Here is a 15,726-nt window from a genome sequence, read left to right as displayed (position 1 = left end):
ATAAAATAAAATGAAAACTATATGACACAAAATGATCAATGACTATTGACATTAAAACCTGATATAAGACAATATTAAATTTTAATGTTTAGTGGTCACTATACTAAAATATATACAACCACAGAATGGCCAGGTATGGTTATTTGTGCTTAAAAATGACACAATACATTTGTTAAGTGAAGGTGGATATGGATGTTGGAATATAAAACACTTAATAAAACAGTAGAAATATGAATTGGCTGAGATTAAGCTAAGTATATCCCCTCAGAAGTGAAACCACTGTGATTAGATCTTTCTTTCAAACCCAGCGGGGGACTGTCAGATCTACTTATGGCATGCTCTCTCTGCCTAAAATCAGTACTAGTGACTAGATATCAGAGTCCACACGGAGGGCACTAGTCTCACAAAGGGGGAAAAAGAGAGAAATATCATGCAAACAAATTTACATTAAAAAGACCTCTGTTAGTGTAAAGAAAAGATTTACTGTATGGGAAAAACAAGTGTTCTGTTCACCTGTGATACCACATGGCAGCTGCCACAGCTTTTTGTACCATCTACAGTAAAAACTTGAACTCTTTGACACAAGTCCAGTTTTCATGCCTCTAAAGAGCCCCCTCAGGTAGACACTGAGATGAGCTCAGCCACGACACAAGGAAAAAACAGCATAGTGTTTTGAAATGAAAGGCAGTTGCTATAGGGACGGCCGCTAATTAAGACCTGGAGAGCAGCAGAACTGGGGACCAGGAGCTTGACTTGGATGGATCTGTGATGGGCACGCTAAGATAAATTCAATCTCCAACAGTTGCTATGGAAGATGAAATAACGAAGGTGACGGCAAGTGCAAGGCTAAGGAATGCTACACGTACACCAGCGTAGGAGGTGACAGGTTTGCCTCAGCGACTCAAGAAACCCCCCACGAACATCAGCCAATTTATTTAGAAGGAAATGCCTGAAGGAGAAAAATACTGTGGACATGGGAACAAACAGGTGTCTGTTGGGAAAGAAATATCCGTCTTGCAATTCGTTTAATTTTGTGAACCTTTTTTAAATAAGGTTCAATTTGTTAACATTAGTTGAAACACTAACAGTGAGCAACTGTTTATTAATCTAGCCTAAGCTTCATGTTAATTTATATTGCGACAGGTTGAAAATGCATTAATATGTAAAAATTAACATTAACTCGGATCACATTATTTTACAGAAATTAAGTTGCACCTGTCTATTAGGTCAACAGTTGCATTGTTGAGAGAAAAAAAACCTACAGATAAGTCGCATCACATTCTATTGTTACATTTAGAAATAATGTAAAATACCTATAAATTCGGTTTCGCATGCATTAATCAAACACCTTAAAATGTTGCTTTAGATAAAAATGTGTGGCAACTGCATAAACCTATATGTTTTAAAAGGACAGGAAATTTGTGAAAGGCAAGAAAACAGCAAAAGAAACAGCAAGTTGGATTCAAACGTGTCCCCAGGTGGGCTGCAATCATGACAAAAACTTTGTAAAAAGCAGCGCTTTTATGATTTTTAAGCTTGTACACTTTTCCATCAAGCATCCGGGTTTAACAACTGTTCGGTTTTCAAGTTGTTCGTAATAAAGACAGCTGGATACATGTCCAAGCAGTGTGAGGAGGCTTCATTGTGGACAAGGCCAAGAGCATGTTCGAGAAAAGAAAAGCAGAATCCCCTCTTTCCATGACATCACCCCAGCAGGGAGTTTGATGGAGGGAGGGGGGAAGCTTTGGGGAATGAGGTGGGGGGGGGATTGGGAGCGCAGCTGGTGTCAGCCGCACGACCATCTGCTCCTAACTAATGGTTCACGCTGACTTTACATCAGAACCCAGGACAGCCAGCCTGCTCCACCGCCTGGCCCGCTGGAGTCCCGTTTTTCCAGTTTCAGAGGCCCGACGGACCTCATCATTTTACCCTGAGGACAGACAACTGAGAACTTTCTGATGAGTGTGTTTCCCACCAACTTCAACAAACAACTCACGATTACGAGCAGTCAAAACAAGCTGCAACGGCAGTCATAACGTTACACAGCTAGCCAAAATATGCAGATTGAGATAAAGGTCTGTTAGTAAAACCTCTATATTTAAAGTGAAGTTAGGTTCAACGCATACTTGAAAAGGTGGTCTAGTTCATGTGAACTCCGGATGCAAGTTCTGACCCGAGCAATCAAACCAGTTGTTGCAGGTTTTCAACTCACCATACATTTTTCCTTCATCGGACAGGATGATTTTCCGTCGTCCGCAGGGTGGGTAGATGGCCAGGGCCTCCTGGAAGCTCTGCTCAATGTCAGGGCTCCACACACCCTCTGCATCGTTGTCCATTGGCTTATCAGCCGAGTCGCTCATCCTCTCGATATCCTCGCCGGCACTTTCACTGCCGCTCCAGCTGCTGGGATCCATAGCAACAGCTGGGATTTCGGAGCCCGAGTCTGGAAAACTCTAGGCACACTGACCTAAGAAGAGCAACCAATAAAAACAAGCAAATTAATAGTCTTGTTTAACTTTCTGCAAAGACTTAACTTAGGTCTCTGAAAACACTTCGATTCAAGGAGGGGTGAACAGGAAGAACATTTTAATTATAGGATTACCTTAATTTATTGTTGTGGTATTTCTAATGGTACCCCAATTACCTTTATAAAATACCATAGTATTACCATGATGCTAAAATTATGCAATACAAAATCATACTATTTATGACAATTCAGGTTACTTTGAATAAAAGCATTTGCTAAATCTGTATAGATGTATATACAGCAATGACAATGAAGCAATATATATTGTAGCCAGGTGTTAGAGTTCACTAAAACTAAATTTTGTCTAATAAATGTAAACTGAAATAATAATAAATTCTTAAAACTTATTTCAGCCATTTGCCAAGGAAACAGTTCTCAGAAATAAATGTCAAAAGTGCAACAATTTGAATTTTAAACTAAAATTAAAATGAAAACAGAAACATATAAAACCCCATTCAAAATAAAAAACTATAATAATATCTCACTGATACAAAAAAAAAAAAAAAAAAAAAAAAAAAAAAAAATATATATATATATATATATATATATATATATATATATATATATATATATACATACATACTCATTTAAAATTTAGTGCAGGAAAACAGACCATATATAATGATGAAATCCTGCCCCCTAATATCAACTTACTAGCATATCATGGCTTCCTGTTTAAAGAGGAAATAAATGGGGAAGAAAATGGGGCCTGTTAAACAATGCCATTGCATCATCCTGTTTGCATCAATGGCCTGTTTACAACTTGACACAGTGAATCTATTTGGGGTTTGGAAATGAAAAATAATAATCAACACCGAACACATTAAATACAATTAAAACATTTACACATCCCCCATGAAAAACATCAAACCAAAAGCTAACATGTGCTTGAAAACCCAGGAAGGAAATGAGAAAACACATAAGCCACGATAATTTAGGAGTGGCACTTAGGCTAAACCAAAACAGCTGCTGTCTTAGAAAGGAACACTTACAAGCTGGCAATGATGTCAGACCAGCTTTTACATTTGTGGTAGAAGATTGCTGAATGACAAATGTTGATCCTGTAGCTTAAGAGAAAGAGTGATTAACCCAAATCACAAGCAATACTCCTACGAGTCACTGTATTTAGCATTAGCACCACACAGTACGTTTCAAGTTGAAGGAAAACTGCTTGCGGCTAATCGCAATCTCATTATAACCATTGCACTACAAATCAAGAAAACACTGCAACAATCTGGCAGAAAATCACATCCAATCATAGCCAACTGCTCAAATAAACAGCCAAGAGTGGCACAACATCAAACGCATGTGGGTGTATGACTTTGGTGTAAACCGTGAAGTGTTAAAACCATGCATATCTCATCTAAATGGTCACACAGAGTGATTGCTAACTACAAAAAATTCGTTTTCAAGTCACCTTTGGCCTAGAGGCTGCACTAATTGGGGAAATACCCAGTCAAAACAGTCCTGCCTGTATTGTAGAACTACTAGCGTGGGTTTCCTGTCAAATTTGAGCCGAGTACGCTACAAAATGTTTTAATGTGTGTCTACACAATGCTGGTCCCTTGTGAAAAAGACATACAGTACACTTTTTTTTGTTGTTGACATAATTAAGTAGATATTATGGGAACTTTATATGTCATTTCATAATTACTTCTATTGTCTTCTATTCACTACAGAATACACTGACAAGCATTTTTGGTAAACTAAAACTGTACATAAAATCATTTCTATTAAAACTTGCATGGCATGAGTTTAAATATATTTGTAATGATGAAGTTGCAATTTAATACATTTCAAATATATTAACTTTATAACACACTACAGTTAAAATTACAATCAAAAAGTTTTCTATACAGCTGGACAAATTTATAATGTACTTTATAATGTAGGCTAGTACAGTTTATATATATATATATATATACTTTTAAAATGTGAACTGCACTACAGGTGCACATTTAATACATAGTGCACTTTCGTTTTATCTCCAGCTATTCTAACTGAAAGCTTACAATACTGTATAACCAGCTGTATATTAAGTCCCCATTTGGGCAGTTAAATGTGTGTGAAAAAGTGTGTGACAGGGTGTCTCACTAACACTTTACAGTTGTGAATGTTTCTTTTTTAGTACATGTGTGTACTAAGTGCTGATGTTGCAAAACAAATTTCACTTGTACTGCTGAGAGAGAGTGATAAAATTTGTGCATGCTGCAAACTGCTAAATGCTCGGGCTCTTAAACATCATCTTCCTGACTTGGAAATGAACTCAGCTGTAATCACTTCCAGCACAGTCATGTGTACACTTTTGGCTTTGCCCACAATTACACTGCAATCTGTAGTTTTCCACTTCTGGCACATCATGGAAACACTTACCGAATACTGTATTTGTGCATTCAGTGCAGTATATCGGAGTTTGCACTTCAGATCAGAGCGTTTATGTTGAGCTCTTAGCGTCTATCTCATGTGAAGGTTTTCTTTCATGCAAATGCTCCCTGATCTTGTGCATTACCAGCAGACCAAAACGGACTAAAAAGTGCATGCTATAATTACTTGCATGGTAATATCACGGATATCTGAGAGATTTTACATAAGCTTTGAATTAGCATCAACAAAAGCAGGCTGGTGGTTTGGACTGCGGAAGATTAAAGAGAGCCTGAGTGTGGTGGTTTCATCTGAGAGGGAAAGAGGCGGCTCTCGACACACCACACATCCTCCCTGTAATTTACAAGACTTCACACTTCAAAAAGAGAATGAAACTCAGTAAGAAAAAAACCTGTATGGAAGGCAAAAGAAAGAAACTAAAGAAATAAAATACTTGTTTATTTTGGCTGAGTACTCGATTAACTGTCTAACAACCAACTAATCGATTAGTCGAGTTGACTAGTTTCTCTTTCCTTAATTTTTAGTATTGATATTTTTAGCAGTTAAGGCCTGTTCATACAAAGGACGATAACTATAATTGCAACTATAAATAATCAAAACTGTATCTACATTTTCTAATAATCTAATTCTATGAGAACATTTAAATCCATAACAAAACTATAATGATAATGACACAGAGGCAAAAATCATTAGAATGACCTTCAGAATTTTTTTTATTTTTTATTTAAGTTGGGAATGATACAAATATTGACAGCCAATCAAAATCCATCCTGCTTTAAAGAGATGACAAAACTGCAGCAAACGTTTATAACAAGCAGAATATTATTGTCTATTACTGTGGATGCGAATCAAGTTAACGTTATAGTTAACATTTTTGGCATGAACAAGCCTTTAGGCATCGCTTTGATTAGCATAGCTATTAACTTGCTATGATTTAGCTGTAGGACGTTTGCATGGTTAAATTTTTGTTGTGCTTGTAAACTTATCCACTTTAAAGTGGTCTTACATATTCAGAAAGAAGAGAAAAACAGTTTTATGAACATCCGACAACACGCGTTGCATTTTAAAATGGCGTGTCAAGTAAAAAAAAAAATCTTAAAGGGACAGTTCACTCAAAAATATTAATTCTTTTTAACCCTCACATCAATTTAAACCTGTGAAAAAAGGTCAGTGAGTACCAAAACTGAAACATATTTCAAAATATATTTTGTGTTTTGTTAAAGATAGCGAGAGGGTAAGTAAATGATGACAGTAAACTATCCCTTTAAACTGAACACGTCATGCATCACAATCAAGTTTTCTCAAACCAAAGACATTTGCACAAGCCGTGAGCTGTGGACATCAGGACAAATCTCTGTGTCTCGTTATGTGTGCACATGTAAGGTCCCATAATTCCCGGCTGTGAGGCAGGCAGTGGGTTCACCCGGGCGCTTCTGCTGTTGTAGAGTGCCAGTCAAAGCCAAGATGTTGTGACTGCTCCAATATGGCAGTGCTTGATGCTGGAGAGCGCAGTGCTTGTGCCGGGGCCTCAGTGGCAGATGGAAGGCCGAGATTAGTCATGCAACAATGTACTGTGGTCACACTTACAATACACTTCACCCTCCAGGCAGCCTCAGCCAGCCAAAGGAAAGGCATGGGTGCAATCCCACACAAACTGGGCGGCACACATCCACCCCGGGCAGCTGTCTCGCTCCCTCTGGTCTACTCTCGCTGCCAACGGATGAGGGTATCTCACAGTATCCGTGTGTACGCTTGTGGCTGTCCAAGTCCATGAGCGAGAACACCACTAAAGCGCCAGCTTGTTGTAATTAAATGTAATGATATGTATATGAGTACAGACAGTGTTTGCGTGGGGTCTCATTTGTGGCATAACGCTATAGCAAACTCTCCTACATGTGTCTAAAACACAAATTCGATTCCAAACCATCACGCTGAGGTCTTTAAAGTGTTCACGGGAGCCTGACTCTCACTTCATTACCAAATGAAGCTGTAATCGAACTACTCAGCTCTTGTCTGCACATTAGCGGCTCCCTATTGATGAAGCTGGCAGCCCCTACATTTCCACTCGCCTCCACTTTGTGGCTTTGGTTAGATAATTGTATAACAGTTTACTGGAAAATATAGTCATACCTTGTGATAGAGGTTTGTAATTGCCCTGTGATTAGTTAAATGTAAGTAACAACTGGACTGCATCTGTTATTTGTTTAACTGTTTTTGATTATTTCAATGAATATTCATCTCAGGAGCTTGAAGAGACAATAGCTAAAAAAAACCAACGAAAACCAACAAATAAAACTACATAGTTGTACCACTACATGCTCCATTCAATTAGTCAAAACGAATGGTTGCATTAACCCTCGTAAGCCTATTCCACTTTCAGAAAATGAGCTACATAGGACATAACAGAGAAGGCTTATTAAATTATTAAGTGAAGACATAATGAATGAAGGGTTTTCATATATCTAGTGTCTGAAAGTGATCACAAAGAGCCTTCCTCCAATGCTTTTCTAGCAGTGACATGAGATGCGCACACAATGCTATTAGTCTCTATATTACTCTGTCATCAGCCAGCAAATTCAATTAAGGATGACCTAAAAATCCATTCTTTCAGTCTTTCTCTGAGAGAGAGGCTTTTGCATTTCAATGGCATGTGTTGTATAGTGGCCAGCACATCTTGTACTGTGATTGTCAGTGTAGTATTTGCTTAGATGAAACCATGTCAGTTTATTTCTGTGGAGGAGCCATGCCAGAGAATCCTTCCTCAAAGACCCTTCCCTTAAACTGCAAAAAATAAGCATCTGAGAAGACGTCTTGAAGATGCAAGAAATGTGGAGGGGTTCTTAAAAAAAGGGCTGTGGATCCTATTCAGAAAGATAAGAAAATAAGCATCTTAAATCAGAAAAAGTTCAACCTTGTGATACATTTTCAGCGCCTTCTTCTCTTTAACCTGGCATGTGCTTCATATTAATTATTTGTCATGCTGATGACTAAAGGAGAGGTCTTACAAAACAAGTCTTTGAGAAACCATCCTTGAGGCGACATGGTACCAATCTAAAGATGTACTATCCATAGCTTCATTTAACTGAACATAAACCACACAGCTTGGCGTGCTCGCTCCCCAGGTTATGACTTTATTTAAGGCAATTTTGGAGGTCTTACAAACCCGCTAATATCCAAACGAAAATATGTCTGTGAATTGCACTGCATGGACTCAGGGATGGTGGGCTTGTGAGCACTGTTGTTATTGCTTTCCCCATGGCTGTGTAATCCTCTCAACCAAGTGCTAATGACCCAAAAGTGACGGCTGGACTTCTGGAAAGTTATTGTTGAGTGGGCAGAGAAAGCTGGCTTGACAAAACAATAAGGCTAGAAAGGGTTTGCATTCACATTCATTTAAATTAACAACATGGAATCTGATGCAGTGAGTAAAGAATCAAATCTGATTTACACAAGTAAGATTTGTTGATTCTGAAACAATATTGCTATCTTAATCTGCCTTTTAAAATCAATGAGTGGTTTAGAACATGACTTGTAGGCCATATTACATTTCTAGCTGATACATAAGCGGATTATTATTTTAACTGTAAGGCCAAAATTACAATTCTATAATATTTTTGCCAAATAAAATAAAATAAAAAAGTTAATTTAGGCATCACAAAATTAGAATGTATGATATGAAAAATTGATAAATATTTTGAGATTTTCTAAATATTAAATTTAACAGTAATTTAAATATTACAATTACTGAACAAAGATGGAATGAGCTTGAAAAAAATAAATCCAATATCTACATTTTTTTAAATCCATTTTAATATCTGCTAATAACCGATAAATGGTCAATATCTAACCTATATATTATTTTGTGGAAATAAATGTCAAATAAAACACAAACATCAATCCATTTAAATGCTACAAATAAATGTATAGGCATTACAACATTATAATGTGTAAAAATTTTATTTCACAATGTTAGATTATAAAAATTCTTAGTGTTTTTAAAGAATAGCTTTAAGTGAAATTAGAATACGGCAAAGGCAAAATAAAGGAAGTAAAGGAAATTATCATGCATAATAAAATATAAAATATCAATATAAAAATGTAAATAAATCTCTAATAAAGCCCTGAAAATTTATATATAATATTTAAAATATTTAATAAAGCAAAACGATAATAAAGGGTTAGTTTATCCAAAAACGAGTCAAAAATTAAGCCGTTAAATTAAGTCATCCTAGGTGTATATGACTTTCTTCTTTCAGACAAATTCAGTTGGAAGCTGTATGATGTCATTCAACGGGTGTTGCACTGCATCGGTCCTTGAGAAGTTTAATAAAAAGCTCATCCATTAAAAAAAGTGTCTCGCTCGGCTCCGGGGGGTGAACAAAAGCCTCCTGTAGTGAATCGATGCGTTTTTGTAATAAAAATATCCAAAAGGTAATAATCACTTGAATCTAGCTTGTGCTCACTGTTCTAAACTAAGCAGTTCCGAGGGAATGATGTCTGAGATCAGCTTTGCGCATGCGCCGCTCATAATTGACGTACGCAGAAACACAGAGGAAAGATCAAAACAAAACAAGGTCACTAAACAGAAGTACAAAACGAGGATTTGTAAAGAAGAATGTCAGAGGATTTCGATATAAGCTAAGAGGAGACTTTTTCCTTTGCTAAAGTAAGGAAACTTTGCTTCCTTTGCTCCTGTTAACAAACGTTGGTTTTCATGAGACTCATCGGCGCATGTGCAGCGCTGACCTCAGACGTCATTCCCCCGGAGCTGCTTCCAGTGAGTGCAAGCTAGATTAAGATATTATTATGTTTTGAATATGGATATTTTTCTTACGAAAATGCATCGATTCGCTTCACAGGAGGTCTTTGTTTACCCCTTCTGGAGCCGTGTAAGACACTTTTTTTTAAAGGATGCGCTTTTTATTAAACTTCTCATGGACTGATGCAGTGCAACACTCGCTGCACTTTTTAAGCCGATATATTGTACAATTTATTGTACATCCCTAATTAAAATTTTTTTTTTACCTTGCGTAATTAACATTTCTGAGAAAGATTGCCACAGATGTGTCACCTCCACATTCCTCAAATCGAATTGGTTGCTATAGGAAAGATGATTCAAGTCCATGTGCTCCTTAAATGACCAAATTCAGTCGCTACAGTGCCAGAGGCCACGTACAAAGTCTACTTCCTTGAAGACAATCCAGGAGCAGACAGGTTTCCTCCCCGGTACTGTGGGGCAGACATGTTCTGTGATCACTCCACAGTCTCCATTCTTCTCTATTTTTCGCTGAGTCAGACCCCGCTATTATCCGATGTCTTCCTGGGGTGCCACTCTCCCCACACCAACACACAATGCCTCCTCCAAGAAATGGAAGAGAGGAAGTGTTCAAATAAGTGTGAGATCCCGAGAAGCATGGCCAGTGTTTGCTCATACCCTTTCCTGACCGTACAGCAGGGGACAAAGGGTGTCATGATCTGCACTCGCTTCCTGATTTACCACAGATACGGTTTCGTGCAGATAACACAGACGGTTCTTATAAATGCAGAAGAAAGTCTTTTCAAAACTCTCAGTACATCTGATCAAATTGTATCGAAACAGAATTGTTCGACCTTTCTTGGCATCTCCTCAAATCCATTTAGGACACAGCACTGCTTTTTTTTTTATCAACTGCTCAAACAGGAAAAAGAAAGCTTTTGTGCATAGTTTTTTTTTGTTGATGTCTTTTTTCACTATTCTTAAAAAGGATGTATTTTATGATCAAAGTACTCCCCTGAAATGCTTTTTAAACTGTTGCATAAACTAAATGAAATTAAGGAAAGAAAACTGTAAGACCACCTCTGATTAATACTGTATGGGAGGTGAATAATGCTCTGTTTAACTGGAACTCTGAGGTTTGAGTTTGTGTCAGGAACTGACTCATTTAGTGACTGATTTCACTCTGACTCTCCCTAAGCTGTTGTTCTGGCATTTCCACTGAGCTCAGGGAACATTAAAGGAAAAACAGATTTTATGATAAAATAACCTGCACAAAACAAAACTCTTCTGTTCTCACCAAACCTTACAAAATCATGATCTATATACACAATAATAATCTATTTATCTTTAGCTACAATATCTATTTGTTTCTTTTGTAATTCATTTAAAAACCTGTCCCTTTTTTTTCTCTCTCTCGGAAATGACTTTAGAATCTGTATCTTTCACTCTAGTTCACTCAAGTCTTTCTATCTGTCTTGTTTTGTTTCGGAATTCACAAAAAAACTTTTCTGTGAGCTAAATCCAGCAACATTTGCAAGCTAGCTAACAGTCTAGTGATCAGCCTGGAGCAGACGTGCTGACATCAGAGGCAGAGCTCCAGTAAGGGTCTCGCCTCTTCTCTTCTATCCTTGGTCTTGTGGAGCGGTGGGCTGTGTGGAGAGAGCGGTCCTTTTGTGACAACAGAGTTTACCTCAGGGCACGTGGGCCTTCTGCTGCCCCGGGCCACAGAGGACACCCTATTGTTCCTGTGTTCCCTGAACAAAGCCAGCCACCCGTGCCCCTGCTCCACACAGTCCCACTGAGCCATTGTTCCGCTGACAAACTCTCAACCCAAATTTCATTACATATGAATTTTCCTTTGTCACCCCTTAAGACCCCCCCTCGCGTTTTGCTCTGACAAATCTTTTTGGGTTTCGTATTCCACCCCCTCCCCAAACCAGTTTTCATACAAGACTTGTGATTATGCATGCCAAAAGAAAAGGATGAAACTGCAGTGAACACGTGTAACTTGCAGGACAAACATGATCTCTATGGTCAAATTTAGTCCCAATCTAAACCGAAAGCTCTTTTTAACTATGTTTTAAGTCCAAATTTATCTTCGTTTGATCATCACAACTATTAAAAAGATCTTAAGCACCTGTTGCATAAATACTTGGCATCTCCGTCTCACATATCGTAACTTTTTTCTTAAAAATACAACACCCAACAAAACTTGGAATTATTAAGAAATTCTAAATATCTTACGTTAATGACAAATGTCTGACAAAAAGATACGTTTTTTTTTTTTTAAATGAAAACCAACAAGATGAGAGGGAATATTTATCAGATGTATGGGATGTAAAGCATTTTTTTTTACTTTCTTTTGTCCCAATTTGTTAGCATTTCCCACACATTATTTTCTAGTAATTCCATTCAATCAAGTTAAAACGTGCTATTTATTTCCTACTAAACCTGTATGGAAAGCAAACATACATTAATTACAAGTGCCTAACTATTGTACTTTGGCTATGTAAACAGTCTCTCCCTCCCTAAACTTACTCAATCCCCTCTTTGGATAAAAAGACATGTAAAAGAAAGGACAAAATACTACATAATGGTGCTGATAAGCTAAATTACCAGATAACATCGAGGCACACACAAGCCATATGGTGCCTCCACCACTATCGGCTGTTGCTGGCATAACAATGGAGTTGGCTAGACGGTGAGTGGCAGCAACAGTCAAACAAATGGCCGTTCCTCTGAATTAGCTCTCGGCCAGAATGAATACACACAGTTTAGCATCTTTCAGCCTACAGGTGCGCTTAAGTGGCAAACCAGATGTCAGCATGGGAGCGGGACTGTTTGTGGAGTAATTCAGCTGCTCCACGAGCCCCTGCTTCAATAACAGCAGGAACAATGAAGGGCCCCTCCCCCCGTTTTCCCACAATCCCGTGCTCCCAGAGGAAGCCCTGTCTACTGAATCTGGCACATTTTTTTTTATCTCTTCTGACAAAGTTTCAATTCTTGAAAACAGAAGTGTTAACTGTGTTAACTGGTTCTCACCCTCTGAAAGGTTATATTACAATGTAATACATAAAGTTACATTTTAAAGGCCATGATTTAGTTACAATCAGATCACATATAAGCTTAAAAATGTCACTTTCAGTTTCAAAATGGACACTTTTTAGGTCATTTGGTATTACACTTCAAGATAATTATTAGGTTTTGATTCAATTATATATATATATATATATATATATATATATATATATATATATGAAAACGGTCACAGATACTGATTTTTATTAGTGATATGTACTGTTTTGTATTGTAAGTATTGGTGTTTCAATTTTAAAAGGGTCTATCTACTCTGTTTACAGAAGTTAAATATAGACTGGCAAGTCATAACAGCAATACAATAGTGAAGGGGGTCGACCTCATCGGAGACAACAAACCACTGTCAGCAGTGGGAGATGAGGAACATCATTTACATTTATGCATTTATCAGACGCTTTTATCCAAAGTGCATTTAGGCCATACATTTCTTTAACAGTATGTGTGTTCGTTGGGAATCGAACCCACAACCTTTTGCGCTGCTAACGCAATGCTCAAAAAAAAAAAAAAATACACATAATTCTTCTTCTTCTACTATAGTGTAAGGCATATTCTTGGCTTTTATATGCAAACTAAACTATAATAAGCACATAAAGTGTACATGCATTCTTTAAACTTTTCGCAATGCCGAAAAAAACTTTAAAAATTAAACCCTCCAAGTCCATTCAGTCTAACCTATAAAACTGTTCTACCTTACTGATATCGATTACATTGCTTTTTAACTGGCAGATACATACTTTAAAACTGAAGAAAACAAACAGACTTACTATACTGGAAAATAGCAGTTAATACATATTTCATGTCTCTACACTCTTTTAGCAGTTAACATGACAAATGGCACAGAATGGGTCCAGAAATATGACAAATGATGCCCCAAAATACTGTCTAGGTATACAGCGCACTAGGTTTTGAGACATTCTCAGACCAGGCACTAATTTTAGTCTGAGGTTAAACGTCAAGATTAATTATTAACATGGGCTGGACCATGGACTTTCTCCCTAGTCCTTTATTTATGTACACAAAACTGGCGTTTTTCAGGAAAGCGAACGGGTGTTAGCCCGACCAAACAAGCGATTAAACCTCCACAAGTCACTGAGGTCACGCTAATAAACAGAAATCACTGACACTGATTGAGTCATCCCAGAAACAAGATTCGCAACGTGAAGTTTACTATTAACGTAAAAGTAAATATGAACTTACTGTTACAACGAAACCGTGGTGAGTTAGGTGACACGGAGCGGAGGAAGAGGTGTTTTCTGAACCTCCACAAGTAATGAAAATCTCTGCGGATGTTTGCACAAGCTAAAAAAAAGGAAACCATGAATCATTTTATTTAACTGCCTCTTTTGGCACAGTGCATTTAGGATTTTTTTTCTTTTAGCTTTTTCATCGTGAAAGCCTGTATATTTCTGTGGTGTCATTTAAAAAAAACTGAGAATAAAATTACAGCCACTATTCTCTCAACATGTATCTTTTAATCCATAATAGTTTACAGTAAACCCAAAGTGTTTTCAGAACTAGCAGTAAAAATACAACGCACAATTTGTACACTCAAAAGCAATTTTACACATAACCTAAATAGAGTTAATAACTTCGCATCGCTTCTGACAACTTAGTAGTATAAAGCGCAAACGTACCTCAGTCTTTTAAATGTGTCTGATGTTGAGCAATCGGACCGAGCACACGCTCTGATTTATTTCCAGCTGATCACTTTTTTTTCTTGTAGGAGCGCAAGAGCGCGACTATTCGGAGTATCTAACAACGATGTGAAGTATGTGCGGAATGAGGGCAAGAATGAAATGAACGCGAAGAACCGAGTTTGCATTGGGGGCGGGACCGGAGTGACGTCGCCCGCAGAACTCCTCGGAGTGGGAGGGGCTGTCTCTGAGTGCTTGACTGAAGTGATGAGGATTTTTGATTCATCAGTGACTCGACTCTTTTGAATCCCTTCTCTAAAATAATTCGTTCTTTATAAGAGTACAGTGGCCTTACTGAATTACATTGGCGACACGCCATTGAACCGTTTATTCAATCAATTGATTAAACACGAAGATAAAAGAGCATTTTTTTCATCTTAGGTTTTCCCTATACTGCTGGCAGAGTTTCGTTTTTTTAATTTTAGTCAATATTATACAGTCTTTGATTTTCAAAATGTTGCTTTCAGACTTGAAACAGTAGGTTCAAACAAAGAAACACTATTTTCACAGCCCACACTCAAATGTTATTTTTTCTTAGTAGACTTTGAATGCAGTAAACACTTAAATGTATCAGTGCATGGAAATGAAGATTACTTGTTCTCTTTAAAGTTAAGTTCATGAACACTGATTATTTAACAAAACACCAGTAATGTATCTGAATTGGGGAGTTCACATAGGCTATTTATAATATCGACAATGTCAAGTGAAGAAGCAAAGCTATTTTCCCTTTTGGAAAGTTTCTCCCATTACTTAAACGCTTATGGGGAAAGATAATCTCCTTGCTGGATTCTGAAGAAGCAGCAAGAAGCCAGAAGCAAGAAGCCTGCTGCTCGCTGTAGAAGACCCCCGGCAGTGGAAGATCACCAGCAAGCCTTTCCCTGTGGCCATCCAGCGAAGAAGAGCAAATTTCTGAGCAAATGTCATGCCATGAGTGTGGCTCATGCAGGGATTTCCAGATGGGCACAGTGAGTGGGCCGCTTGTCTGGGCAGCGCCCAGAATGCTCTGATTGCGAGAGCATGAGTCCCGCCCCTCTCCTCTCGCGGATCACCTTCTTTGACAAAGGTGTTCCTCCTTGGCCTGCTGTCCTATTTCTTCCCTCCCCGGAGCCTAGGAGGAAGAAACAGTGGGACAGCGGGGTTCAAACACTGGGCTCGAGTGAACTAATGCCCACACAGGTCCCCCATGCTCCACTCTCCCCACAACACCTCGACTCGCCTGTGTGCTTCACACGTGAGGATCAGTGCCCCTCGTTGGCTGTTAGTGAATCGGT

The 15,726-nt window shown here is 38.1% G+C and overlaps 1 protein-coding gene across 2 annotated transcripts in view; it reads right to left on the bottom strand.

The window, feature by feature from the left end:
• LOC127947040 (transcriptional enhancer factor TEF-1) overlaps window positions 1–14,565 on the bottom strand; it is a 34,197-nt gene extending 19,632 nt beyond the window's left edge. Inside the window, exons 1-3 of one of the 2 annotated variants that reach the window (XM_052543939.1) lie at window positions 14,396–14,565; window positions 13,959–14,060; window positions 2,213–2,467 (exon numbers count right to left, since the gene is read on the bottom strand). In XM_052543939.1, the coding sequence (XP_052399899.1) occupies window positions 2,213–2,414 (202 nt within the window). In that variant the 5' untranslated portion in view covers window positions 2,415–2,467; window positions 13,959–14,060; window positions 14,396–14,565. The remainder of the gene's footprint in view (window positions 1–2,212; window positions 2,468–13,958; window positions 14,061–14,395) is intronic. The other variant, XM_052543940.1, reaches the window with a different exon arrangement.
• Window positions 14,566–15,726: the final 1,161 nt, after the last annotated feature.

This window comes from Carassius gibelio, chromosome A25 (genome assembly GCF_023724105.1).
Source record: "Carassius gibelio isolate Cgi1373 ecotype wild population from Czech Republic chromosome A25, carGib1.2-hapl.c, whole genome shotgun sequence".
NCBI lineage: Eukaryota > Metazoa > Chordata > Actinopteri > Cypriniformes > Cyprinidae > Carassius > Carassius gibelio.
Note: the sequence above shows the minus strand (reverse complement) of the source record. Positions and strands in the feature narration are given on the sequence as shown.